General features: G+C 49.4%; 2 protein-coding genes across 6 annotated transcripts in view; one reads left to right on the top strand and one right to left on the bottom strand.

Annotated features, from left to right (window-relative positions):
- Positions 1-7,912, bottom strand: part of LOC135889511 (zinc finger protein OZF-like) — a 19,543-nt gene extending 11,631 nt beyond the window's left edge. The window contains exons 1-2 of the mRNA XM_065417378.1: positions 7,886-7,912; positions 871-997 (exon numbers count right to left, since the gene is read on the bottom strand). Of these exons, the coding sequence (XP_065273450.1) occupies positions 871-997; positions 7,886-7,912 (154 nt within the window). The remainder of the gene's footprint in view (positions 1-870; positions 998-7,885) is intronic.
- LOC135889371 (zinc finger protein 883-like) lies at positions 5,628-23,611 on the top strand. Of its 5 annotated transcripts, none has more exons than XM_065417239.1 (5): positions 5,628-5,819; positions 7,890-7,982; positions 8,673-8,788; positions 20,143-21,243; positions 22,796-23,611. In XM_065417239.1, exons 3-5 carry the CDS (start codon positions 8,755-8,757, stop codon positions 22,906-22,908), a joined length of 1,248 nt encoding a protein of 415 aa, XP_065273311.1. In that variant the 5' UTR covers positions 5,628-5,819; positions 7,890-7,982; positions 8,673-8,754; the 3' UTR covers positions 22,909-23,611. The 5 variants fall into 5 exon arrangements, with proteins under 5 accessions (XP_065273311.1, XP_065273307.1, XP_065273308.1 ...); XM_065417235.1 differs by lacking the exon at positions 22,796-23,611 and adding an exon at positions 6,988-7,203 and having other exon boundaries at positions 20,143-22,779; XM_065417236.1 differs by lacking the exon at positions 22,796-23,611 and having other exon boundaries at positions 7,894-7,982; positions 20,143-22,779.

The following is a 23,611-nucleotide window of genomic DNA, read 5'->3' as shown; positions in this document are numbered from 1 at the left end:
ACACCTGGCATTGGTCACTATTGGAAGACAAGATACTGGGCTAGATGGACCTTTGATCTGACCCAGTATGGCCGTTCTTATGTACTAGGGAATGTAGTGAGTCCAGCGTAATGGAAGGGAGTAGGAAATACCTGGGTGTGGAGAACACTGGGAAATTAGAAGCTGTAATTCAGGAGCAACAGAGTCTAATTAGTCTGGAAACTCAGAATGTAAAAAGAAGAATCAGGGTCATGTGACTTTGGCAATGAGGGACTCAAAAATCCAAAGAGCCTGCAGGGACGCGAGATTGGGGCTATTACACATGGTGATGGGGGAGCAAGACTCTCCATGTCTCAAGAAGTTTCACGACCAACCTAGGCCATTTTCACATGCTGGGGTGCAATCCAGAATAGTGAGGATTTGTATCATCTGTAATCCTGGGTGAGATTACATGTTCTGCTGCTGGAGCTCCCTTTTCTGGATACTCCCAGCCAGCATTCAAGGGTGCACTGAGTGTCTGTGTGATAAGTAACCCTGGACCAGCAGTTCTGACTCCAGCAGCCTGCTTGTTACACCCCAAGGACATTCTGGTCTGGGTGGAGAAGGCTCAGGTTTGAAGAGAAGGTCAGGGGTAGGAAGCTTCTGTTCGTTATGCTGGACCTAACCCCCAGTTTTACTTGAGCAAACCAGAGATATTTGATACACTGCGATACTGCTCCTGTGCGCTGTTCCCAAAGTGTTCTGCAGCAGGGGAGGGTCTCTGGTAGTGTGTGTTTTACTGGCATATTGGGGTGATGCTGAAACAGGACAGAGTAGAGGTGGCATTGTGGGGCTGGCATGAACTTTAACTTCATTTCCCCTTCCAAGAACCGAGGGAACAGTAACCCTTACCCAGCGAGATCACATACTCATAGTTCTCCTGCATGACGTCTCTGTAGAGAGTTCTCTGAGTGGGGTCCAGCAGAGCCCCCTCTTCCCTGGTGAAATACACAGCCACCAACTCGAAGGTCACCAGCCCCTGAAAGAGCAAGAGCCCAACACTCAGTACCTGCTGCCCCACTCACGGCCCCAGTATTTGTGGGGGAGAGGAGCCAATCAAATGGAAGCTCAGGGTGAAGGGACAAAGAGAGCCCCTTGTCTCTCCCAGCAGATCCATCACACACCTACTAGCCACAGACTGATACAGGAGATGGAGCCTCTAGCAGGGTCTAGGGAGAGCTCCCTGGTAGGAAGCCCCAACACCCTCCTCATTGTGAGGAGCTGGATATGAAGGGAGGGGAATCTCCCCTAAGCCTGACTGGTGGGTGCCCCTTTCCTATCTCACAGCAGCCGCTGGTTAGTCAGGTCAGGCTCGAGGACTAGAAGTCTGGTCAGTTTTTCTAGCTCCATGTAGGTGAGTTATTTTCTGTTCAACAAATCAGAGCATTTCCACCTCCGAACCTCATGGGTCTGTTTCTAGAATCTAGGCCACTTATTAAACAACTCCCAGCAGGTTTGCCATACCCTGTCCTCCTCCCTTTCTCCACCCTGTGCATTTCCTGCCCTGCTCCAACCTCCAAACCAGACTGTGCAAACCTTCCCATCTCCCGTATATTTGCTGTCCCCCTCTCTCCTGCAGGAACCCACCAGCATCCCCCCAATGATCCCTACATAAACTGGTCTCCTCTGCAGCCATTTCTCTACCCTGTCCCATAGGAGGCTGCGATGAATTGGAGCGAAACATGGACGTCATTCTTCGGACTGTATGGATTAGAAGGGCAGTTCTGGAGGATTCAGAACAGGCTTTAGTTAATTTCACAGCACGATTCCCCCAGGCTCTTTCCCTGCAGACAGACACTCTACATTCTGCCATGCTGAGAAAATGCTCAATCTCTTTATTACAGTGTAGACCTGGCCCCTCCTGCCAGGCTAAGCCCACAGAGAGATTTTTAACCTCCCTTCTCCCTCCCCCCATCCCATAACAAAATCTCTGAACACAAGGCTAGAACAAAGGAGTCACTTTCGATGATTCCCTCTGACAATGACCCCTTGGCAGCCACACCCCAGCAAGAGGGATATGGAGTCAGGAACTGGGTTTTCCTAAGTCTGATCCTCATCTTGTCCACAGGACAGTGATTCTACCCAGGGTGCAGTAATTAATCTACCCAGACAGATGCGAGATCTGGAAATATGTCTTGAAACTGTTTTCTCCCACGGACGCTTTCAGTCTCTTTCTCCTATCTCCTTTCCCTTGTCCCCTCTCCCTGATAGACTGTTAGGAAAGTCCCATTCCTGGGTTGTTTGCTCCCCCATGGTTGCAATTGCTCCTGAAATTGCTAATGGGAGGAGAAATGGGGGGGGGGGGGGTTGTGTAGAATCATTTTAATGCCAGACCCCAGCATTTTCCCTGGGTTTCTTTTAGTTACCTGGAGTCTCTGGCTCAGAATTTAGTATTAACAGGGCCAGGGCTGCCCTACGGGGCTAATACCAGCTGGAGAAAGTCATCACCTAGGCTGGGCAGAGAAGAAGCTTTAATTAAGGTCACTTCCCAGCACAGAACCCCTGCTGGGGGAGCAGCAGGTGCTAAGCCTGGTCTCCCAGATCACAATGGAGACTGCAGCTTCTGACAGAGGAACCTGAACCCCAATATCCTGAGCAGAGAGGGACAGAGCGTTTGAGCAGCTTCCCACCTTTAGCTCTTTGGGGAGAGCAGCTAATGAGAGCCCCTCCTCACAGGGAGAATTGCTAATCTCATTTGCCCCACTGTCCATCTTGAGTCTTTCCATACAGTGACTTTGGATTAACATTGGTCTCAATAAAACCAGATTTCAGAAGGAATGCTCTGGAAGAGACCATAGTGTGGCAGTGCTAACCCTCTTCCAACCTCTCTCACCCCCATCTAGGACAAGGACTGGGGGCATGAATTTTCCCAACAGAACTGGAAGTTCCTGCAGTTTTCAAGAGGAGAGAAAAGCAAAATCTGTGATTTCACCTCACAGTGTTTGATAAGTGGATAGAAAGTTATCACGGTGACTGGGTGGCGGCTGGGGCCTGCCTGACAGTGCTTGGAGCCAGGATTCTGGCACAAACTGATCAGGGAGAAGGAATACGGTTAGTAGCAGCCCCCAGAGCCCCCAAACACTCTCCAGTACCCAGAACCCCAGCCAGGGTCCCACCAGATATTCCCTGGGACCCATCCGCCAGAGTCCCTGGCAAGGGATCCCAGATACCCCTCAGAGCCCCACTGGCCAGGGAAACCCCCCCCACCCCCAGACAATCACTGCCAGGTTGGGAATCCCAAAAGGTTCCGCCCACCAAGAGCCCCCAGAAGCCAGGGATCCCCCACTGGGAACTCAGTCCCTCACTGCCTCCCTGGGATTCCCCCACTGCCTGCCTAGGACCCCCACCTGCCCTCCAGCAGGATCTGCCATGCCATTTGCCTGGGATCCCCTCCTCCCCCCAGCAGGACCCCCTGATGGTTCACAGCGGGACCCCTCAGTCTGCTTGCCTGGCATCCCCTGACCTACTGCTGGGGATCCATCCTGCCCCCCCCCCCCCCAACAGCTCTGTGCACTGGGCATAGCAATGATCCCAGGAGCAAGTGGTGGAAGTCCAGACAGAGCCCCTGGCACAGCACCAGGCAGCTTCTAACCCCCTGTCCCACCTCCCCAAGATACACCCATCCCCACTGTTCTGCAGCCAACAGGCCCCCAGCAATATCCACCTCCAGGACCCATAGCCTCAGGGCTGGGCACCTCAGAACCACCCCCCAAAAGCCCAAACCTCCAGAACCCACCAAGCTGACTAGGGTACCCCCTGCCCAGTCACCCAGAGGCCTGCCCCTACCACAATGCCCCTTCAGCTCCAGCTGCAATCTCCCCCCCCCCCACACACACATACACACACACCTCCCCCAGCAACAGTGTTACCTCACAGTGTCTGAGAAGTGGATAGAAAGTTATCACCACCCCCTGCTGGCCAGTCGCACAGGCAGAGGGAGCCCTGGGGGATGCTTCTTTGACAGGGGAATGGAAGACCTGGACGGCCAAAATAGGTAAGAAATTTCCATGCCCTGTCACTAGCAAATAATGGCCACCATGGATCCACCCCAGAGATGGCTACATCTTAGCACTGCGGGAAGCAACCCCTCAGGGAGACCATTTGTCATGGGGTTTGGGATACTTCTGGACCCACGCTGCACTCAGAGTGACCTCATCCCGTGCCAGCTGGAGAAAATAAAAGGTCCAGACAACTCTCCCATTATCAGCTGTGAACCACTGATCCCCCAAACAGGGGGAGGCCTCTGGCTTTGATGTGTATTAAATATAATATGTGGATGGTCTCTTTCATCAGCAAACATTTTAACAGAGGTAAAGGAGGGAACAAATGATTCTCAAAGGAGAGGGGAAAGATGATCACTGAGCATCTAGGATGGAGAAGGACTCAGGGCTACAGGGTCCCTCCAAGGAAGGAGAAGTTGCTGGGATTTAGGAATAGAGGGAACAGCCCCAAACCCAACAGGATTTTTAATTGACATTTGATAAAGACATAGAAAGAGGCAAAACCTGAGATTTGAGATCAATATTCAGAAATGAAGAAAAATGGTGGAAATCTGAGAGATTTTGGATCAATTTTTACAGATTATAGAGGAAAGTGGAAAATCAGAGGGGTTTTATGTCAGTTGTTGATATGAGGTAAAATCTGAGTGTATTTCACATCAGTGTGTGATAAATGAATAGAAATTTGAGAATTATGGAGAGAACGGGGCAAAATCAGGAGATACAAGAGAGCTGATCATTTGAGGGGAAAAGGGGGGGGGGATCTTCCCGGATTTTATAGCCACGTGTGAGATACTGAGAGAGAAAAGGGGCAGAACTAGAGAGAATTTGTATCAGGGGGTGAGAGGCAAGTGGCACAAACAGGGACAGGATCCAATTAACTCCCCTCCCCCCGCCCGCCACTTCTCCCCCAGGGATTTCCTGGCTGCACAGAGACAGCTCAACCCCCCCGCAACTCCGGCTTCTCCCCTCCCTGCCCGACACCCCACAGGGGACCCCCCGCCGGGCCCCAGTCTCTGCCCCCCCATCCCAGCGGTGCCGGGGACAGATCCTGCTACAGCTCCACTGGGGCTGAGGCAGCTCCGAGGCTTCTCCCAGGGTCCCCGGGGCGGAGAGTCACTTTCCTGCCCGGCCCCAGCGCCCCCCACCCGGGGTCTCTCACTCACCGGGGGCTCCGGCCCGGGGCCTGGTGCGGGCTGCCCAGGGGGCGGGTCCCAGCTGGAGAAAGCCCCCCCGGCTGGGCACGGAGAAGTTAATGCCGGGCTCCCCCCAGCACAGATCCCGGGGAGCAGCAGCTGCTCAGCCCGAGCCCCCGGATCACACAGAGGCAGCCGCAGCAGCTTTGTTCTCCCGCCCCCACGGGGACTCGCACGGAGCATGCGCAATTTCAGCTTATCTGGACTGGAGAGGGCGGAAGCACCCCCCCGGAGCAGTCTGGGAGATGTAGTTCCTAACTCAGCAGCGAGCGGAAGTGACGTTGGACAGGGAGGAGGAGGAGGAGAGCTGCTGTAATCCTCCCTTACCTGAGCTGAAGAGGGCGGAAGCGGCCTCCGGGGCAGGCTGGGAGATGTAGTTCCTGCCCCTCCCGGGAGCGGAAGTGGCGTTGAGCGGAGGGAGGACGAGTCGAGCTGTGAACGCGCGCGGGGTGCTGCGGCTCTGCCTGGCTCGTGCGGGGCCGTTGGAGCCTCTCCCGGAGCCGGAGAAGTTTGTGTCTCCCGGCTCTGGGCATGCGCAGATCTGGGGTGGGGGCAGTCACGCATGCGCAGAGGCAGCGATCACCCGCTGCGGCGCTGCAGCCTCCAGGTACCGGAGCGAGCCCGGGGCGGGTCCGCGCGGTGACTCTGCCCCAGTGTCCGTGGGGGGGACCCGGCATCTCGCAGCGCCGGGATCTGCTCCCTGGAGGCAGCGCCCGCGGGGGGCTCAGAGCTGTTGTCCCCGCAGGAGCCCAACGCCCCTGGGCCCGGCCAGGCTCTGCCCTGGGGCCCCACGGGGGATCCTGGGGGGAGGGGACCAGCCCCCACTGGGATCCCTGCGTGGGGCCGGGCGGGGGTGAGACCGGGCGGGGAGGGGAGACCTGGGATGGAAAATGTCTGTGCAGCCCGGACATGGGGGGGGGGGAGAAGAGCAGGTCATCCCCGAGGAGCGGGGAGATAAAGGGGGGGGGCTGAGATCCCCTCGGATTTACCGCTGTCCCCTCCCGTGCGGACCCCCCCATTCTCTCCAGCCCTGCCCCCCTTCTTCCTAGAGAGCAACGAGCAACATCCAGGGTGACCCCCCCCCTTTTTCCCTCAAATCCCTGAGAAGGTCTCTGTTCCCCTCCCCCAATTGTGCCCCATTTTCTCTCCACTTCACCAATGTCCAGCTCTTATTGTGTCTGGTGGGGGTCTGAGGGGTATCTGGGGTCCCTGGCCAGGGACTCTGGGGACTGGATCCCAGGGAATATCTGGTGGGACCCTGGCTGGGGGCTCTGGGGGCTGCTACTAATAGTATTCCTTCTCCCTGATCAGTTTGTGCCAGAATCCTGGCTCCAAGCACTGCGCGGCAGTCCCCAGCCACATGGCCAGTCACTGTGATAACTTTCTATCCACTTATCAAACACTGTGAGGTGAAATCACAGATTTTGCTTTTCTCCCCTCTTGAAAACTGCAGGATCTTCAGGTTTCATTGGGAATATTCATGCCTCCCACTCCTTGTCCTAGATCTGAGGGGTGAGGGAGGTGGGAAGGGAGTTAGCACTGTCATACAATGGTCTCTTCTACAGCATTCTGGACTCATTCTTTCTGAAATCTGGTTTCATTGAGAACATTGTTAATCCAGAGTCACTGTATGGAAAATAAGCAGATATTCCAGATGGACAGTGAGGCAAATGAGATTAGTAATTCTCCCTGTGAGGAGGTGCTCTCATTAGCTGCTCTCCCCAGAGAGCTAAAGGAGGGAAGGCTGCTCAAACGCTCTGTCCCTCTCTGCTCAGGATATTGGGGTTCAGGTTCCTCTGTCAGATGCTGCAGTCTCCATTGTGATCTGGAAGACCAGGCTTAGCAGCTGCTGCTCCCCCAGTGGGGGTTCTGTGCTGGGATGTGACCTTTTAAATAAAGCTTCTTCTCTGCACTGCCCACTTGATGACTTTCTCCAGCCTTGGGGCAGACCTGAGCCCTGTTTATACTAAATTCTGAGCCACAAACTCCAGGTAACTGAAAGAATCCCAGGGAAAATGCTGTAGTCTGGTATTAAAATGACTCTACACAAACAGCTGTGCCCCCTTCCCCGGTCATTTGTCCTGCCATTAGCAATTGCAGGAGCAAATCCAGCCATGGGGAGCAACCAATCCAGGAATGGGACTTTCCTACCAGATCGGCAGGGAAAGGGGACAGGGAAAAGGAGATAGAAGGAGAAAGACAGACTGAAAGGGGCTGTGGGAGAGAAGAGTTTCAAGAGAGATTTCCAGATCTCTAATCTGCCCAGACAGATGTATTAGTGCACCCTGGGTAGAGTCACTTTCCTGTGGACAAGATGAGGATCAGACAGAGGAAAACCCAGTTCCTGAGTCCATATCCCTCCTGCTGGGGTGTTGCTCCCGTAGGGTCAGTGGCAAAGGGAATTGTCAAAAGTAACTCCTTTGGTTCTGCTTTTTTCTAGCCTTGTGTTCAGAGACTTTATTACAGGATGCAGGGAGGAAGAAGGGAGGTTAAAAATGTGTCTGTGGGCTTAGCCTTGCAGGAAGGGCCAGGCCTACATTGTAATAAACAGATTGAGCGTTTTCCCGGCCTGGCAGAATCTAGGATGTCTGTCTGCAGGGAAAGGGCTTGGGGGAATCATGATGTGAAATTCACTGAAGCTTGTTCTGAAACCTCCACCACTGCCCTTCTCACCCAGACAGGCTGCAGAATGATGTCCATGTTTCGCTCCAGCTCATCCCGTCCTCCCATGGGATAGGGAAGAGAAATGGCTGCAGTGGAGCCAGCTCAGGTAGGGATCATGGGGGGGAGCGGTTGGTGGGTTCCTGCTGGAGGAGAGGGACAGAAAATACACCGGAGATGGGAAGGTTTGCACAGTCTGATTTGGAGATTGGAGCAGGAGAGGAGATGCACAGGGTAGAAAAAGGGAGGAGGACAGCTGTGGCAAACCTGCTGGGAGTTGTTTAATAAGTGGCCTAGATTTTAGGAGTAGACTCATGAGATTCGGAGGTGGAAATGCCCTAATTTGTTGAACAGAAAATAACCCACCTACATGGGGCTGGGAAAACTGACCAGACTGATAGTGCTGGAGCCCGACCTGACTAATCAGCAGCCGCTCTGAGATATGAAAGGGGCACCCACCAGTCAGGCTTAGGGAAGCTGCCCCTCCCTTCATATCCAGCTCCTCAAAATGAGGAGGGTGTTGGGGCTTCCTACCAGGGAGCTCTCCCTGGACCCTGCTACGGGCTCCATCTCCTGTATCAATCTGTGACTAGTAGGTGTGTGATGGATCTGCTGAGAGAGACAAGGGGCTCTCTCTTCGTCCCCTCACCCTGGTGTTTCCTGGATGCTCTGAGCGGGGTGGGGTGGGACTTTGTTGACTGCGAGCCACCCAGCACTTCCATTTGGCTCCTCTCCCCCACAAATAGTGGGGCTGTGAGTGGGGCAGCAGGTATTGAGTGTGGGACTCTTGCTCTTTCAGAGACCGGTGACCTTCGAGGAGGTGGCTGTGTAAAAGAGTGGGCTCTGCTGGACCCTGCTTAGGAGCCCTCTACAGACAAGTCATGCAGAAGAACTATGAGAGTGTGACCTCGCTGGGTAAGGATTGCTGTGCCCTCGGATATTAGAAGGGTGTAACGATGCTGGTTCTGGCGGGATCCAACTGAGAGTGCCAATTCAGGACAAATTGCTTCAAGCTGGGCAATTACAGCCCAAGGCTGGGGTTTTTCCATCTCTAAGGCAAACCAAACCAGCCAAACAGGGAAGACTTTGGTTTTACCCCACTGGCTAACCACAAGTCATACAAGCAATTCCCTTAGACACTCCAGTTTCCCAGTATCCCCACCAGTGCCATTTGTTATGGGGACAAATGGTTATGAAAACCAATACCCCAGTAAAAGAAAAAAGGTTCGATCCCAAAGGACCAAGCCTCAGACCCAGATCAGTATACAAATCAGATCTTACCCATGAATCACGTCATTGCCAATCCTTTAGAATCTAAAAATCTAAAGGTTTATTCATAAAATAAAAAGATATAGATGGGCTAGAATTGGTTAAATGGAATCAATTCCATACAGTAAAGGCAAAGTTCTTGGTTCAGGCTTGTAGCAGTGGTGGAATAAACTGCAGGTTCACATCAAGTCTCTGGAGAACATCCACTGCTGGGATAGGTCATCAGTCCTTTGTTTAGAGCTTCAGTTTGTAGCAAAGTCCCTCCAAAGGTAAGAAGCAGGATTGAAGACAAGATGGAGGTGAGGCAGCTGCCTTTTATAGTCTCTTCCAGTTGTAAGGACACCTCTTTTGTCCTTACTGTGGAAAATTACAGCAAAATAGAGTCTGGAGTCACATGGGCAAGTCCCTGCATACTTTGCTGAGTCACAGGGTATTTCTGCCTTCTCTCAATGGGTCAGTTGTATAGCTGATGGTCCTTATGGGCCATCAATCAGGCTAGGCAGAGCTAACGCCAACTTGTCTGGGATGTCACCCAGAAGCATAGCATAAGTTTGAGTTACAGACAGTATAAAGCCAATATTCATAACTTTAAATACAAAAATAATACATGCATACAGATAGCATAATCAGAACCAGCAAACCATAACCTGGTCTTAGACATCTCATTTGTCCCCCTTTATATAAGATTCGGTGCCACTACAGGACCTTGGTTGCAACAATGATCTATACGGTTCCAGTTCTTGTCAATAACATCAAAAAGGGGGAAATGAAGAGATAAGGTTCACGCCAGTCTCACAATGCCACCTCTACTCTGCCCCATCATGCCACTGACACAGACAATACCACTCTACCCTCTTCTCCTACAGAACACTTTGGGAACAGAGCACAGGAGTAGTATCGCACAGTGTCAAATATCTCCTGTTTGCTGAAGAAAACTGGGGGTTCGGTTCAGCATAACCAAAAGAAGGTTCCTACTCCTGGCTCTCTCTCAAACCCTGAGCCTTCTCCACCCAAACCAGAATGTGCTTGGGGTGTAACAAGCAGACTGCTGGAGTCAGAGCTGCTGGTCCAGGGTTACCTGTCACACAGACACTCAGGGTGTCCTTGAATGCTGGCTGGGAGTATCCAGACAAGGGAGCTCCAGCAGCAGAACAATGAATCTCAGCCAGGATTACAGATGACAACTCCTCACTATGCTGGATTGCACCCCAGCATGTGAAAATGGCCTAGGTTGGTAGTGAAACTTCTTTAGGCCTGGAGAGCCTTGCTCCCCCTTCAGCATGTGTAATAGCCACAAGCTCTCTTCTCGCTCTATTCCTGAAGTCACATGACCTGATTCTTATTTTTCACATTCTGTCTTTCCAGACTAATTAGAGCCTGTTGCTCATGAATTATAGCTTCTAATTTCCCAGTGTTCTCCACACGCGGGGATTTTCATACTCCCTCCCATTACACTGGACTCATTATATTCCCTAGTACGTAAATCCAGCCTCACTGGGTCAGATCAAAGGTCGATCTAGCCCAGTATCCTGTCTTCTGATAGTGGCCAAAGCCAGGTGTCCCAGAGGGAATGAACAGAACAGGCAATCCACAAGTGATCCATCATCTGTCATCCATTCCCAGGTTCTGGCAATCAGTGGCTAGGGACATCATCCCTGCCCTCCTGGCTAATGGCTATTCATGGACCTATTGTCCATGTATTTATCTTGTTCTTTTTTTGAACCCTCTTATAGTCTTGGCCTTCACAACTTCCTCTGGCAAAGAGTTCCACAGATTGACTGTCCGTTGTGTGAAGGAATACTTCCTTTGGGTTGTTTTAAGTCTGCAGCCTAGTAATTTAATTGGGTGACTCCCAGTTCTTGTGTTAGGAGGAGTAGCAAATAACACTTCATTATTTACTTTCTCCACAGCAGTCTTGATTTTATAGACTTCTATCATATCTCCTCTTTTTCGTCTCTTTTCCTAGCTGAAAACAGCCAGTCTTTTTAATCTCTCCCCATAGGGAATCTGTTCCATACCCCTAATCATTTCTGTTGCCCTTTTCTGAACCTTTTCCAATATAACTTTGAGACGACATCTGCACTCAGTATTCAATATGTGGGTGTACTATGGATTTATATAGAGGCAATATGATATTTTCTGTTATTATCTATCCCTCTCTTAATGATCCACAACATTCTGTTCGCTTTTTTGACTGCCGCTGCACATTAAGTGGATATTTTCAAAGAACTGTCCACAATGACTCCAAGATCCGTCTCTTGAGTGGAAACAACTAATTAAGACCTTATCATTTTATATGTATAGTTGGGATTATGTTTTCCAATAGGCTGCACTATGTGCTATCCGGACATCTAGCACTGCTGAGATCCTGCATTAAGTGATATCCCTGCCCTTCCTGTTCCCTTTCTCTGCTGAACCCCACCAGCCCATGCTTACTGTTCCCACCTTCCCCAGGACACTCTTTGTCTCTGGACCTCTGTCAGCAAGAAGCAGTTTTAGGGAGACTTGCCCTCTGTCTGGAGTCTTCAATTTCTGGGACACGGATTTACCTTCTCTGTGTTGTAAGAGGCTCTGTCATAATGAGTGACTGTGACATTACTCAGAGTCCAATCAGTTCTCCAACCTGGGGTGCCTTTTCCACTGTTTTACTGTGAGAACAGCCCCTCTTGGGCAGTAAACACAGTCTCCAGCATGTAACACTCTTCCAGCTACACAGTATTGAGTGCTGCTAGTCAGCCATTCATGAATTACACACAGAAGAACACAAATTGTCAAGTGCCAGACTTTCCCAGAGAAATTTGTGTATTCTACTCTCCAGTATGCTACTGAACACCACAAGCTCATATTAAATTTTTCATTTCATCAGTGGAAAATGATATGCACCAGCCTTGTTATCCCAAATGGAATTTCCCACAGAGTTTAATCCAAACACACTGGTGTGACGTTCTCCCTGGTGTTATCTGGACTGGTGATCTGCTCGGCCTCCCCAATCCTTGGCTTTGGGAGCCAGCCTTACTCTGCTCTACTGTGAAAACCCCCACTCCTGGTGTGTTCACACACAGCCTCTTGCATGTAAGCTTTCCCCAGCTACTGGCAAGCTAATGACACTAGCCAATATCTCTGGTCCCAGACACAACCTTAGGAACTGCCATCTTGCAGTGTCCAGTAATGCTCACTGGACAATGCAAGATTATATAAATTCGTCAGTTTAACAAAGAAATTCATATGTACCAGGCTTGTTATCCCAAGGGGAGCCTCTGACACACTTCAAACCAAACACTGCTTCAGGTAGCATAAACAAAGATTTATTAGCTATAAAGAGAGATTTTAAGTGATTATAAGTCAAAGCACAAGTCAGATTTGGTGAAATGAAATAAAAGCAAAATACATTCTGAACTCATCTTAACACTTTCAATGTCCTTACAAACTTTGATACGTTTCACCACAGGCTGGCTAGTTACTTTTCAATCAGGCTCTCCCCTTTGATCAGCGCTTCAGTCACTTGATGGTTGGTGATGTCTGTAGATGTAGGGGAAGAGAGAAAAATGGCAAATCTCTCCCTTTTATCATGTCCTTTCTTCCCTTGTGGCTTTGCCCCCTCCCCCCCCCACCCCACCCCGCTCTGCTTCAGAGTAAGGTGAGCATTTCTGAGTCTATCCAAGCAAGGTTGACCAGTTCTCCTAGTGTGGCCTCATGCAGGTGAATCTTTGCATTGTAGCTCCCTTGCCGGACAATGGCTGTTGCTGGGTTGACACCCCACCCGGGCATTGGTTACTTTCCTTGCTCTTGCCTCTGGGGAGCTAATATCAAGTTGATTGGTTGGCAGGGAGTGAATTATTCTTTAAATATTGGCTTATAAGGAGGGCTGCATTTTTTTTAATTGCTTTAATTATCTGGGCACTAAAAGTTCCCAGAAGCAGGTAAAGCCAGACCTTATACTGGAGTCTCATTTTTTGTGGATTAAAATTGTGGTGGTGAAGCAGCACCTCGTGCTCAGGTTCCGGGATGTCCTTTTCTGCAAAGAATTCAAACATTGTTTATATAAACAGTTTAATTTGTGAAATGTACCCATTTCAGTTTTTTTTTTTTAATGCAGTATACCAATGGGCTAAGGCAATCCACTATGGATTAAGGGCCTATCCATTTTGATTCTAGTGAGTGACCCCTTCTTCCCATTTTAAGGTTCCCTTTTTAATATTTTGTAATAGTGTGGCAGCCAAAGCCATGTTATTGGCTGCCAAACATTCATTTGTTTTTTAACAAAAGGCTGTGATTCATCAGGGAAACACAGGGCTGGGGCTGTGAGAGCCTTCTGTTTTAGCAGGGTTAAAGCAGAGTCCTGTTCTTTTCCCCATTCCCATTTTGGCTTTTTTTAAAAAAGTTTCCACAATGGGTGAGTTATTTTAGCACATTTATAGATGTGTGGTCTAAGAAAATTGAATCCTCCTAGCAGTACTCTTAAAGAGTGGGCATTGGTAGGGGCGGGCATTTCTACTAGTGCCCTTACCCTCCTCTGATCTACCTGTCTCCCATCTTGTGCTTTGGTTTGACTTCTTTGTACTGCAATTTATGGGCAGTTCTTTTCTTCCTTTATCAGTTAGGTAATTTACATTAAACACAGATGCTTTGGGGCTTGCTTTTGGATTTAAAGCCATTAGCAGCTTAGAGACTGTGTCTTAAAAGGGACACAATTAACTTCGAGTTTTGATTACTTTTAACTTTTAACTTCTGCTTCTAAAACACATAGCTATCTGAAAAAGCAGCAACCTATTCTGGCTCCCTCTGGAGTAGTATGGTATGTTTTTGCATTTCGTTTACCCCTTCTACAATATACACTGCACATATTCTGGGGAAAATGCACATTCCTTCCATAGTTTAATTTATAGAACATTATCTGTATTAATTTTTACATAAGGTGTAACTTTCTTTTATGCTCAAAGTTTTTATGTACTCTTATCAAAGTGACAATTTGATTACACAGCCACCTTAAGGCTCAGTGTGGGGCGCTGTATACTTTTTAAATTTCTTATTTTTTTTACCCAAAAAAAAAAAAATCCAGATTTTTTTCCCCATTCTCCTGGTTTTAACTGCCCTTCTGCAGCCATGACTTTGGTCTTTTAAAAAGATAAGGTACCTTAATGCTTTATAAGTTCAATAAGGGTTAAACACTAAATACCAAAACAAACAACACTTGTTACCTGTGTCTGGCAAAAAGTGTTTCTTGGTTTTGCAACTTTGAATGAAAGATTCAAATGGATTTTAGTGTTATTTAAAAACAAAACCAATTCATCTTAAACCTGCAAAACAAGTATTTTACAAACGCGAGTGTTGCTTTAGGTCCTAAACACTCCACATATTTACACAATATATTTATACACACTTTTTCTTAACCTTCTTTACGCTGCTTTAATTTTTATGTAGCTGTACATAGATTACATTTGTATTCATTTGGGGGCAGTTAAGTTCCAATAGAAACCCCTTATGTTTTTAGTGAATTCGACTAAATTGTTCATAGTCAAATGATTTAAATCCGATTGTCTCTTTGCCTGGCTTATTTACAGACATTCTTTTGGAAAAGGGCCCATTTTCCCTTCAGAATGGCTACAAAGAAACCAAGAGTTCTCTTTCTATAAGACTTTTCTCTTTCTTTTAACATTTTTACAGCGTTCAACTGCTTAATTCCCTCCAGCCTCTGCAGAGGGAACTTCTCACACTTTTTTAAAATCACTTGCTTATCTCCCAAAAATGACACTTTCATCAACTCAGATTTCACCATTCCAAGTATTGTTCCAGGGATCTGAATTCCCCATGACCTACACTTACTTTTTTTTTTTTTTTTCCTTTTTCTTTTGCCACTATGCCCTCAGGGCTTCCAACCTGTTTTCCAATTTTTTTATTTGTTGCCTACCTGTTTGTCAGGGCCCGACCCTGCTTTCCTTGCTGAACCATCCCTTTTCATGGACACAGGCTTTGTTTCACTACCAATTTAGCAAGGGGGTGGGGTCCTCAACTAGCCCCCACCCCTCCTGGTCCCTTTCCTTAATCATTTCCTTTAAAATTGTGAAATCATCACAATATCATTGACAAAACATACTACACTGCCCAAACTCCTAGATCCTTCAGAGTTTAGTTTAACAGAGTGTAGCAGCATCGAGACTCACCACCGCGACGCCTCCTGCTGGTCAGTCTGGGAATTAGCTCTCACCAGCCATGGAGTGCCCTCTGTGCGTGGTGTCTCGCCCATTGTCTGCTCTGCTGGTTTTGGACCTGCGTTGCTCCCTGCTCGGCAGCGTCCGCTTCAGGACACTACCCTCCGGCAGTGCCCACTACTCCATTCTCACCCCCTTCCAGGGAGGGTAACAGTCCTTTGGCTTGCACCTGCCTCGGTGGCCAACCACAACCCCAAAGTCTAGCCCCTCCCCTCGGGCATGTTGCAGTCTGTCTCTGCCACGCTTCTCTGCAGCCAGGTGCAGTACAAGGGGGGGGGGGGAAGGGGGACCCAGGCCCACCCACTACTCTGGGTCCCAACCCAGGGGACCCTCTAGTAGCAGCTTCTCTGCCCTTCTTCTCCAACTATTTTCCCCGGGCCATTTTCCCCTTGCACTTTCTCAGCCCTTCTAGTCAGGGACCGCAGCCTGGCAGGTAATGGGCCAGAGCTCTCATCTGCTCCTCCAAGCCTGCCCAGCACTGCTCTGTCCAAGGTGCTTACCTCCCTACCTCAGGAGCCAGTCCTCCTCCCTTGCTAGTCAGGGAAAGACTCCCTTCTCCTTCATTAGGCAGTCTTTATATAGGGCCCAGCCTGGCCCTTATTGGCTGCCTCTTCCTTGGCCCTGATTGGCTCTCCACAGGCCTTTGCTGATTGGCGGCTGGTCTGCGCAGCCTCTCTGGCTGTTCCAGCCCTTTCTCTCATGGAGTGGGGCAGCTGCCCCACTACACAGAACATGATCTGTTTAACAGGAGTAATCTCTTGAACAAAGTATCATCTTTGGATTGCTTCCTTTTAAACATTTCTTACACAGGTGCTACCACTATTTGCCCACACTCCTATATCTTGCAGAGTTGGGTCTCACATAGAAAATACTGCCTGAACATATATTTTTATGAATTTATTTTACCTTTATAACTTCTCTGTGCCCATGCTCATGCTGGGACTTATAAAACAGAAAAGTCTCTACCCACTAAAAAGAACTCTGCCTGACAGAGCAGGACGGGGAAATGCTAAGCCCCCTACCCTTTGGGCTCTATCCTTCTATGACTGAGGGTATATTCACCTATGCAATTTTCCCCTGACAGACGGATAGGAGCAAGGACTCTAACCCTCCCCCTTATGGCCCGGCACTTCTAGGACCGGGGGCTCAGGTGTGGCAGGTTTGTAGACATTTTGGTGGTGCTCAGAACCTGCCCCTCCAACTCTGTCCCCCCAAACTCCACCCCCCCCCCACCTGCCAATGGCTCTGGGAGGGAGTTTGGGAGGGGGGGAGGAGGTCCTGGGCTCGGGCAGGGGATTGGAGTGCAGGACAGGAGACAGATTGGGCTTTGGAAGGGAGTTAGGGTGGGGGAGGGGGTCTAGGATGCAGGCTTTGGGATGGAGTTTGGGTGCTGGGTGCAGGCTCTGGGGGTGCAGGAGGGGGTGAGGGGTGCAAGCTCTAGGAGGGAGTTTGGGTGCAGGAGAGGGTGTGTGGGAAGGGGGTTGGTGTGCAGGCTCTGGGTTGGAGTTTGGATACTGGGTGCAGGCTCCAGGCTAGGGCAGGGGGTGGGTGTGCAGAAAGGGGTGAGGGGTGCAGGCTCTGGGACAGAGTTTGGGTTCTGGCTCTAATCCTCCCCCTATTGCCTGGATCGTCTATGACAGGTGTCCACAACCCCAGAGTGATTGATCACTTTATACGTGTGGTATACCTGGGGGTGCAGGCTCTGGGAGGGAGTTTGAGGGGCAAAGGGGTGGTACAAGCTCTTGGGGGGGGGGGTGCAGCGGTTACCTGGGACTCCTAGGCAGGGCAGGCCAGGAGTCTCCATGTGCTGCTACCCCCAGGCACTGCCCATTGGCTGCAGGGGCACTTGGGTCAGGACACAGCCCCCCCACTCTCCCCCCCCCGGGGATGCAGGGAGGAGCCGGCAGACACGTGGAGCAAACAGGGAGGAAGCCACTCAGCTCCACTGCACTGCCAGTGGTGAGTGGGGGCCCCGGACTGTTTTAAATGGCCCGAAGGATGCGTGGGGGGGACCCAGGGGCAGAAGGTGGGGCCGAGGGAGAGACCCAGCCCCAAACATTGCTGGAGCCGGGCCCTGGGCCAGGAATATTCCTGGTGCCCAGGCACCATGGGCCCATAGGACTCGCCGCCCATGCCGGGGGTGTATATACCTAGACAGTTTGTATATATCTTATCTGTATAGTTTTCCCCGACAGACGGGTCGGAGCTAGGACTCTAATCCTCCCCCTATTGCCTGGATCTTCTATGACAGGTGTCCACAATCCCAGAGTGATTGATCACTTTATACCAGGGGTTGGCAACCTTTCAGAAGTGGTGTGCCGAGTCTTCATTTATTCACTCTAATTTAAGGTTTTGCGTGCTGGTTAATGTTTTTAGAAGGTCTCTTTCTATAAGTCTATATTATATAACTAAACTATTGTATGTAAAGTAAACAAGGTTTTCAAAATGTTTAAGAAGCGTCATTTAAAATTAAATTAAAATGCTTATCTTATGTCACCAGCCTGCTCAGCTCGCTGCCAGCCTGGGGTTCTGTTCACCTAGGCCGGCAGCGGGCTGAGCAGGACCTGCGGCCGGTACCCCAGACCTGGGGGGGGGGGCATGTTTCAGGGGTCAGGGCAGAGGGCTGGGGGAGGGGGTTCAGGGATCAGGGCAGAGAGCTGGGGTGTGTGGGGGGTGTAGGGCAGAAGGCTGGGTGTGGGGGGGGGTTCAAGGGTCAGGGCAGAGGGCTGGGGGTGGGGGGTGCAAGGCAGAAGGCTGGGTGTGTGTGTGGGGTTCAAGGGTCAGGGCAGAGGGCTGGAGGTGTGTGGGGGGTGCAGGGCAGAAGGCTGGGTGTGTGGGGGGTTCAAGGGTCAGGGCAGAGGGCTGGGGGGGTGCAGGGCAGAAGGCTGGGTGTGTGTTGGGGTGTGGGGGGTTCAGGGCAGAGGGCTGGGTGTGTGTGGGGGTTCAGGGCAGAGGGCTGGGAGCTGTGAGGGGTGCAGGGCAGAAGGCTGGGTGTGTGGGGGGGGTTCAAGGGTCAGGGCAGAGGGCTGGAGGTATGGGGGTGCAGGGCAGAAGGCTGAGTGTGTGTGCGGGGTTTAGGGCAGAGGGATGGGGCTGTGGGGGTGCAGGGCAGAAGGCTGGGTGTGTGTTGGGGTGGGAGGGTTCAGGGCAGAGGGCTGAGTGTGTGTGGGGGGGGTCAGGGCAGAAGGCTGGGGTGCTCGGCTCGTGGGGGTGCTCCCACCCCCTGCCCTGAGCGGCTCATGGCAGGGGGCTGGAAGGGATATGCCCTGTTCCACCCCCTTCCCCCAGGCTCTGTCCCTACCTCTCTCTGCGTCCTCTACGGAGCTGTGTGGACGCTGCCGCTCTTCCCCCTCCCCCTCGCTAGGGCCATCAGCTGATTGGTGCAGGGAAGGAGAGGAGGAGGGGCAGGAAAGCACCACGCTGGGGGAAGAAGCAGGGGAGGGGGGAAGCTTGGCTGCCGCAGAATCAAGCTTCTGCCTCCTGCCCCCGCAGGGGAGAGCAGTGGGTGGGGGGCGCTGAGTGGGGCTGGGGGCCAGGACCGTGGCAGGGAGCTGCGTGCCACTCAAAATCAGCTCGCGTGCCGTAGGTTGCCGACCCCTGCTTTATACGTATGGTATACCTTTTAGCAATATTTAGCAGTATGTCCAATAATCACAGTGCATGTCTTCACCCTTTTGCAATTCTCCACTAAAAATGTTATGCTTATAGGAAGCATATAGGATCTTTTTCAGGGGAAAAGTCAAAATGCTGCATTTATTGAAGATACAACACACCATATCAGTCACACCACACACAAACATACTGTTCCGCCAGTCGATGTTATAGTTGCCAGTCCAGAGTCCGGATCCATCTAGCGGCCAGCAAGGTTGATCACGGGTAGGGAGGAGCCGGGTTCCATTGGTCATGACACAATGCTCCCGGCAAGTCTTGGCAGGTCAAACCCAGAGTTTCATGGCAAGGCACCTTGTTTATATACTGATTTTCCTTAATTGAGACCAATGAGTTTTGCACGGTCATACTGTAATCAATTGTTGTTTGACGAGTGCTTATTTTCTTAAATTGTCCTCATCCTTTATCTTGTTCTTTCATCAAGTCCCTCAGGGAGTTATCCCATCCTGGTTTTGATCATAGCTATATTGTCCCCATTGATAGGTGCCTGTCTCATCTTTAGAGTCATCAATCTGCCCTCCTCTGACATTTCACTAGGGGCGTGTTGCAGCCTTCTGGCGCCCTTGCGTCTGTCTCCAGTTCTTCCCTTGTACATCTGGTTCAGCAATGGCCTTCACACTTATTTCTTAAAACACACATTCCTCATTCACACACAATACAGAATTAATTTACACACAACATTTTGAACAGGAACATCAAATTGCAATGCAAAAGAAAACAATCATGGCATTCTTTTACTTATTTTACAATGCTAAACCTACAACAAATTGGTGACCCTCGAAGGTCTGTTACTGTCTTGAAATCAGTCCAGACACAGATTCTGGCTGATGTATCTCTACCCGTTGGCCTATTAGGCCATTCCTTTCTGTTATTCAAAAAGGGTGGCTGGCAGGATATGATCAGATCATACACCAATACATTTAATACATGCTACATTCTTATTCTTTATCCTTCATTCTAAATCAGATAAAACATAAACATAAAATCCTACTACTACATTTGGGGGAAGAGTTTGGGGGAGTTCAGTTCCTGATTTTTATTTGACCTCTCTCCAGAACTTGTAATGGTTTGGTCTTCCCCTTTCCATCCCTGTTTGAGGTTTCTCTCTCTCTATTACTGCAGGTGATGCAATGATATGTGAGAAAGAGGAGCAGAATTTTCAGCAGGAAAATGTTGAGCAAGTGGATAAACACAGAGCATTATCACAAAGATTGGAAGAGAATGTGTCCAGGAGTCATGAGCAGGGACAATCCTGTGAGATTCAGCGCAGACCAGAAAGAGAGCAGGGAAACCAGCCAGGGGAGAAAGTGGGTAAATGTATTTCCTGTCGAGGAACTCAGAAAGACCTCAAGGAAACCACAACCCAGCAGGAAATCCTCATGGGAAAGAGAAAAAATACATGCACTGAGTGTGGAAAAAACGTCTGTGACTACTCAGCCCTTATAAAGCATCAGAGAATCCACACAGGAGAGAGGCCATATGAATGCAGTGAGTGTGGGAAAAACTTTACTCGCAGATCACACCTTATTACCCATCAGAGAATCCACACAGGGGAAAGGCCCTATAAATGCAGTGAGTGTGGGAAAAGCTTCACTACCAGCTCAGCCCTTTCTGAACATCAAAGAATCCACACAGGGGAGAGACCCTATGAATGCAGTGAGTGTGGGAAAACCTTCACTCGCAGCTCGCACCTTACTAGGCATCAGACAATCCACACAGGGGAGAGCCCCTATGAATGCCGTGAGTGTGGGAAAAGCTTCAGTACCAGCTCAGCCCTTTCTGAACATCAGAGAATCCACACAGGGGAGAGGGCCTATGAATGCAGTGAGTGTGGGAAAAACTTTACTCACAGATCAGGCCTTTTTCTACATCAAAGCATCCACACAGGGGAGAGGCCCTATGAATGCTGTGAGTGTGGGCAAACCTTCAGTCGCAGTTCACACCTTAGTACGCATCAGAGAATCCACACAGGAGAGAGGCCCTATGAATGCCGTGAGTGTGGGAAAAGATTCACTACCAGCTCAGCCCTTTCTGAACATCTGAGAATCCACACAGGGGAGAGGCCCTATGAATGCCATGAGTGCGGGAAAAGCTTCACTGTCAGCTCATCCCTTTCTGAACATCAGAGAATCCACACAGGGGAGAAGCCCTATGAATGCAGTGAGTGTGGGAAAACCTTCAGTCGCAGCTCATACCTTTTTCAACATCAGAGAATCCACACTGGTGAGAGGCCCTATAAATGCACTGAGTGTGGGAAAAAATTCACTACCAGCTCAGCCCTTTCTGATCATCAGAAAATCCACACCAGTGTGAGACCCTATAAATGTACTGAGTGTGGGAAAACCTTCAATCACAGATCAACCCTTATTAGACATCAGAGAATCCACACAGGGGAAAGGCCCTATGAATGCAGTGAGTGTGGGAAAACCTTCATAAACAGTTCGAACCTTATTAGGCATCAGAGAATCCACACAGGAGAGAGGCCCTATCAATGCAGTGAGTGTGGGGAAAGCTTCACTACCAGCTCAGCCCTTTCTGAACATCAGAGAATCCACACAGGGGAGAGGCCCTATGAATGCAGCGAGCGTGAGAATACCTTCTCTTGGCACTCAGCCCATGATAGGCATCAGAGAATCTGCAAGGGAGATCAACACCATAAAAACCTCTAGGGCTATCCATACTTTTTTCTTTAATACTTTTCCTGATTCCCACATACTAACTTTTAAAGCTGTTTGAACTGTTTGCTGCACAGTTATCCCTCAGCTTGTCCAGATGAGTGGTGCATTTTTGCCTTTTGCCATTCACCCTGTTTTGAAGTTGACCTATTTGTCCTTTCTGTCAACTCCATTGTCCCATGACTATTTCAAGTGTGCCCTTCCTATCCGGAACGAGGGAGCATCACATTTATACCATTCCTTCTATTGCAAAGTTATTGTTAAAGTCACCAATTATACAGATTGTATCATTTCCAGTTGTTCTCACGTTGCTCTGGGTTGTGCTGAAGAGCAGTTATATTGGGAACTTTTCAAATTATATTTAAATGAAGAGGAGCGGGGCAGGGGGAAAGGGGGTCATTTCGGCCTCTGTGACACTGGAAGGGGATGGGATGACTCAGAGATTACCTCCTTCCCCATCACTGCAGAACTGATACCTTTTGTCTGAGCCATGCACAGTTTATCTTCATTACATTCTACCCATCCACTTCTCAAAGTGTCATGTGAGGAACAGTTTTCAGCTGTCTGTGCTTGGAGATGTTGCTTTGACTTATTTAATCCTAAATCAGAGTCATTGTGACTGGAGATGAAAGTATTAAAGACCTGGAAGGGGAATTCAAATGGGACCCCAAACACAGTGTGATCATTTGGAGTTAAAATCGCAGGTTCTATCTGTTTGGTAAAGCCACTTCTGGCAAGGTGGCTGTCACCCCCCCACATCCCCATTATTTGGATGCTAGGATAGTATAAATGTTGTAAATAACATAACTGACTATTGAGACAGTGCTGAGTGAAGTATGTTTGAATGAATCAGAGGAGAATGTGATGGGAGAATCTCTTGTCCCGATTCTGAATAATCAGATGTAACCTGCTCCGGAATTTCACTTGACACTTTCATTGTCATGTATTCTATCTCTCTCTGTGATGTGGATTTCTATGTTTCCTGAAGGCTGTTTCGTCACCCAATTGGATATTAGTTCAGTTTGATAGGATGTAGCTCAGATTTATTGGAGAATTTAAGACCAATGACCATTTACTAAACTCATCATTTCTCACTTCAGCTTTGCTTTTCCCCCATCCCTCCATGATGACATGGGGAAAGTTCAAGTGCAGTTCTGTCAACAGGAGAGAACTCTCCAATTTACTGGACATGCTAACAAAGAAACAGCAGTGATTTAAAATCTCCACTCGGAAATGGTGAACAACAGCAGAACCCCAGCTAATTGGAGGAAGTGCATATGATCACAGAGTAGTTCAATTGTTGAAGTCAATATTGTCTCAGATGATCTGGGGAGCGAATTCCATGGTAAGTAGTTTTGAACTAGGCAAATTGTCCATTTATTTGATTCCCAAAGCATTTGTAACCCAGGCCCCACAGAAGATCTCTCCTAGCTAATCCTATGGTATGAGAGATGCTGCCCTTCATGGCGCAGATGTTGAGGAAATAGAAGTGGGGGGTTTGTTGAATTTATATTTTGTAGTTGCTAAAAATGTCTATACAATTAAATCAGTGTTGGAAATTTAATAGCTGCAGAAAAGTAGCTCTTTTTTAATAGAAACTCCAGCTCTGGTAATACTGAGAATTCCACATTAGGTGATTTTGAAGTAGGCAAAATGCACATGTATTTGGTTCCTAAAGCATGTGTAACCCATGCCCTAGAGAAGATTTCTCCTAGTTAACCCTACATTATGGGAGATGCTGCCCTTCACGACACAGATGTTGAGGAAATAGAAGTGCGGGTTTAGTTGAATTTATCCTGTGTAGGTGCTAAAAATGTGAATAAAATGAAATCAGTGTTGTAAGTCTAATAGTTGCAGAAAAATAGCTATTTTCACACCCCTGAGCAATGTAGTTATACCAATAAATGTCTTTAGTG

Source organism: Emys orbicularis, chromosome 15, assembly GCF_028017835.1.
Source record: "Emys orbicularis isolate rEmyOrb1 chromosome 15, rEmyOrb1.hap1, whole genome shotgun sequence".
Classification (NCBI taxonomy): Eukaryota; Metazoa; Chordata; order Testudines; family Emydidae; genus Emys; species Emys orbicularis.
The sequence above is the reverse complement of the archived record's forward strand: the minus strand, read 5'-3'. Positions and strand labels throughout refer to the sequence as shown.

Bases quoted from the DNA above. Each gene is read 5' to 3' on its own strand.
- LOC135889371 (XM_065417237.1), top strand. From the start codon at position 8,755: ATGCAGAAGAACTATGAGAGTGTGACCTCGCTGG. The intron at 8,789-20,142 runs GTAAGGATTGCT...CTATTACTGCAG, and splicing joins TGAGAGTGTGACCTCGCTGG to GTGATGCAATGATATGTGAG.